General features: G+C 35.9%; 1 protein-coding gene across 4 annotated transcripts in view; it reads right to left on the bottom strand.

The window, feature by feature from the left end:
* The window catches only part of LOC122265998 (uncharacterized), a 50,453-nt gene that overhangs the window by 1,005 nt on the left and 44,448 nt on the right, over positions 1–5,000 (bottom strand). For 2 of the 4 annotated variants that reach the window (XM_086539127.1, XM_086539126.1), the window contains exons 8-10: positions 3,524–3,696; positions 3,143–3,312; positions 1–140 (exon numbers count right to left, since the gene is read on the bottom strand). The exon at positions 1–140 is cut by the window's left edge and continues 1,005 nt beyond it. In XM_086539127.1, coding sequence (XP_086395253.1) covers positions 77–140; positions 3,143–3,312; positions 3,524–3,696 — 407 coding nt within the window. In that variant the 3' untranslated portion in view covers positions 1–76. Of the gene's footprint in view, positions 141–1,255; positions 1,835–3,142; positions 3,313–3,523; positions 3,697–5,000 lie in introns of all 4 variants that reach the window. The other 2 variants (XR_015191210.1, XR_015191211.1) reach the window with 2 other exon arrangements.

The following is a 5,000-nucleotide window of genomic DNA, read 5'->3' on the forward strand; positions in this document are numbered from 1 at the left end:
TGAAGACCTAACATTGGAAAAAAGGAAAAAATAGCAGAATTTACATTTGATAAAGAGGACTATAAATCACTTCCTTTTACACCTTCTGCTCCTGCGCTGCTTGTTCAACCTGGTCTGTCTCATCTTCTTCACGAACATACCTAAATGGCAGAAAACATTTTATATTCCAAAATCAGTATAATGTTTTATTTTAGCCAAGAATTATATTCAATCAAAAATATTTCCCTTTGGAAAACAATAGGCCATACTTTGATACTATTTGACACAGCAAATCATTATATTTGTATTTGCAGGATAAGATAGATATTACTTATTACATGCGACATTAAAATGGTCCCCATAAGATGAATAGATTAATATCTTTTTTACTAACAAAAATCATTAAGTAATTAATTGATGGTTGTATGTAAGTATAAACAAGGGTATAGCAACCTGTCATTTTCTGTTTTTAAACTCTAGGAACATTTTCTATTAGATGGTTAAATGCAAGACATGCAATGAATGCATGAAAAAGAAAAAAAAAGGGAAAAGATCATTATTAGTGACAAAAAATTAATACATTTTCTCATGTGTCTAAGTTGAAAATGGTTTTATCATTATCACACATAGTCTATCATGATTAAAAAAGACTAAAATGGGAAGAAACCTTGTCCTTATGAGCAAGGAGCCTGAAACCGCCACAGGACCCTATACATTCTCAGTTATCTCTAATCAGTTATTCCCAACCTGTAATGCCTTCCCCCAGGACAATCTATCCTATTTTGAAGCACTGGCCATGTATGATTGAATTTATATTACTTATTTAACTAAGTACTCTAATTTGGTACATTAACTGCAGTATTCCTATAAAAAGCAATGAATGTACTCCATAGAAAAGATGAAGAGGCAAGAAAGGAAACTGCTGGAAAGAACTATAGTCTGTTTCATCTGATCTGTCCACAAGGTATTGGTGATGTGGCACATGTACACATGACTGACTTGTGATTGGTTGAAACTCAAGATGTCTGATATTGTTGGTTAGTTGTAATAAATATTCAAGCTATTTAATTAGTAACATATTTGATACAGATATACAAAGAACTTGTACACATTCATATATGTATCCCAAACAGGCTGATTTGAGGTAATGCAATAAAAGTACACAAAAGAAAAGCTGAATGCACACAAAAACAACAGGCTTTGAATAATCATTTTTTCTCTCATTTATGTACCAATGGTCTGGTTAGCTTAGTTTAGTGTTTGGTGTTTTACATGCCTTAACTCTTACAGCTGCCTCCCCTAGATAGCCTGGGGTAAGAAGGGAAGCATCTATGGGTGATCCTCCCCTGCCAGTACAATGCCTCTATGTCATCAAGACTTCTTTTTAATACCTCCTCTTGGCCACCCATGTTAACTGGGTACTTTGCAGTCCTGGACCAATCTGCAGAGGATCTCAGAGCAGCAGGTGGCCCTAGAGATACAGACCATGGCCTGCTGGTGTGTGGACAAGCCCTAGTTTCTTACCAACTCCTACCCCCCAATCCCTTTACGGAGACAGTCCTTGCCATTCTACCTCCCTGAAACACCTTGTAGCAACAAAATAAAAAATGGAGATGCTAGGAGTAAGGGGAAACTTCATTCCCACATGGCAAGCTAGGGAGGTTATGGATCCCATAGACATGGTGATCACCAAAACACAGTTGTGTACCAGGGGAAACCTGCATGTGGATGCCAGTATCTGTAACTAGCTGCCCACTTGAGGCAAAGCCAGGGAAGGTGGCAGAGGTGGCCTCACCCCAAGTGACTGCATGAAGTTTAACCTCAGATGAGCTCTCTGGGTGGGGGCATGGAACATCTGTATTGAGAGTTGCCAACTTATACAAAATTCACACCTAAACTTTAGTAATACTGCAGCAAAAGCAGTAGAACTGGAGTTACTAATAATAATGATGTTGAAAGCAATAATAATTACTACAATACAACTTTCCAACATCATAATCAAATTACAAAAAAAATTATGCAAAAAATACCAGAACACAAGACAACTGTGCAAGATTGATGTTGAACAAGAGTAGAGAAACATATAATTATGCCAAAGGCCTTCAGCAGAAGTGTGTGCCTTTCCCTGGTCTTCCCATCACTCTTATGTTTACGAAGGACAACATTTTTACTTTTTGTTCTCTCTCTCTCATGTTGAGTGTGCTTGCTCATGTTACAAAGTTTGTTATCATACATTTATCCAATATAATTTAAGGTTATTATCACTAATGTTATTTACTATATGTGCTGGTATTAGGCAAATAAAAATAATAGTATGTAATGTCAAATAGAATAGATAATAAATAAATTCACAAAGAGAATAAAAGGCTGCTTCACCCTTTAAACACTAAAAAAAAAATTCTTTCTTTCTCTGTTTTAAAGAGTTTCAATTTTCAGACTGTACTGCACTGAGGTTGGCATTCAAATGAGACTGTAGCTATCCGAAGTCTACACCAGCATTAGGAGATAAGAAAGGGACCTTGCCAAGGTGTACACACAGCCATGTGGCCACCTAAATGCTAAATAAGCTTTGATTCCTTTTCTCTATCATCTGTGACTAAAAGTTTTGTATCTTCAGTTGATTTATCCTCTACCATCCGTACCTTTCCCCTATGGCCAACAAACATAATTGTGCAATTCATTTTTAGCTCAGAGAGTTTAGTATTCAGTATGGATAAAAAGGATACTGATTAACAGGCACCAATAAATGTCAATTCCACCATAGGATAGACTGTCAGTTATCACAAGGATAGACTGTAGTATACTGTTATACCTCAATAATATCTAATAAGTCTCCCTGTGCAAACTTAAAAACTGTTTTCTTATAGATGTTACATGTTGATTTCAACTGAAACTATTGGAAAAACATTATATGTGTAGATATCATAAAACCTGTTTAGTGAATACTAAAATAACCATTTTATAAATTTATAACATGTGTAAATTACTTAAATGCATGGATATTGATTCAAATTTTATGCTCTATCATACAGAGGAAATAGATTTCTTAAGACTTATAGAATTTCATATAACTTTCCCTAGGTTTCCTATTCCTATCTTCTCTTAGTTCAATATCTGATTCACTCACTCACAGAAAAGATTATCATTTTTGTTATAGTCTCACCTGGATATCCTCAGAATTCGCCAAGCCTTGACTCTAGCAGCATACAGACCACAAATAATGGCATGCAAAAATGGTACAAGACCAAGTAGGACAGTTGCCATAATGCATATTGTGGTCCCTGGACGTGTCCAATCCAACACTGGATAAAGAGCGGGTCGTCCCTGATAATCCTGAAATAAAAATGTGCTACTCATCATACTGCCTCTCCTAATTTATGGCCCTATACAGAAAATGAAGTCAACAAGTTCTTGTGCAATCATCATTAATATCCATTTTCAGTACCATTAAGAAGTACCCATCTAAGGCAATCTCTTAGATGTGATTTATGGTACAGATATTTTTACATTATTTCAATTATGATGGCTATATGCTTGTACATACCACTCCGCCACAAAGATAATAAATTAGGTTGAACAACGTGTAGATGGTGAGAAATGCTGATGGCTGATAGGCATGAAGAAGTCTACGTGGGGTTGCCGAAACTGCAATATCTAGGAGGATGTATATGCCAGGCATAATGTGTGTATTGATTCCAATTTCGCTGAGTTTTTCATCTGAAAGAAACAAACTTGTCAAAAGGATGCAGCCTGCAAAATCACTGTTTACAGTGAATATATCTCTATACTATATTCACGACAATAGGGCAAAGGACCAAGCCAGCAAAATACCTATGGTCTCAGACAATAGGAAGGAGAGTACATAACAATATCCTAATCCACAGAAAAATTTAATTTCCACTTTACTAAACACTAAACCTGAGGATTGAAGCAAGATGCAAGCTGACCATCTCAGTCTACACAATAAACAGAAAGAAAAGAAAAGGAGAGCCATAAAAAGAGAGCAGAAAACAGGACATAAATAACCACACCTAAAACCTAGAATGGTGCACAGAAGGGAGTCGGCACATTACCTCACATGTGTTCACTGAGGACTCATGACCAATTAAAGTAATAAGAAAAAGAATCCTCAGAGTACATTAAATAAAAGACTACATTGCACGAGCTCACTCTCTTTCACATTCTCATATATGAGAATGGCACCCATGCTAGTGAGGGCATGGCCAAGCTCTGCTAAATGTTCAAATGTCCTTTCTAAATGTTTCTGGTATGTAGTATTTGCTTAAAATCATATTTAAATATCTTATGAAAATCACTTCACTACACTTCTTACAGCTGAACTGGATGATATGTTATATGGTGATAATACAGATGTTGGAAGATACTTCTACTTGTCTATTGTCTTGGGAGTGTTTGGATTTCCTAGTTGACTGACAATGTATTCATCCATGTAGCATGGATATTAATCACATGCAGAAAGGTCCCACAATATTATAATTTGATTTTCTGTTCAAGAACCCAGGTAGGAAGTAAGGTGCCAGGAACCTTACTGTCTGGTATCATGCTGGATATTGTGGATAAGTCTTGTTTGTTACCTGATTTCAGAGATTGAACATGACAGATCTGCACCTGCCTACCTTATTTGTTCACTCAGAGTACCCAGTTGCTCCAGTTACTTCAACTCCTCAAATAAAGAAATGAAACCAGACAAGACAAATATTATTCATGATGTAAACACACACATGCACTGACACACATCCCTGAAATCATGATATAGATATAGATAAATGGTATATAAACACATTCATATTCTTTTATACAGTATCTTTCATGTGGGCAGAAAATGAGATGTCAAGACCTGGACTGATGGTAATCACATGTGAGGAAGCCAGTATCAACTGAGATTACAGCACTTATAGGGCAGTAAGAGACAATAAATGATGAAGACATACATTTTCTGTCTTTCTTTACTGTTACCTTTTTCTTTTCTTTTTTCTTTTTTTATATATCAAAAGTATGCC

The sequence above is a fragment of the Penaeus japonicus genome, unplaced genomic scaffold (assembly GCF_977035675.1).
Source record: "Penaeus japonicus unplaced genomic scaffold, GWHDUDI00000001_assembly GWHDUDI00000008, whole genome shotgun sequence".
Lineage (NCBI taxonomy): Eukaryota > Metazoa > Arthropoda > Malacostraca > Decapoda > Penaeidae > Penaeus > Penaeus japonicus.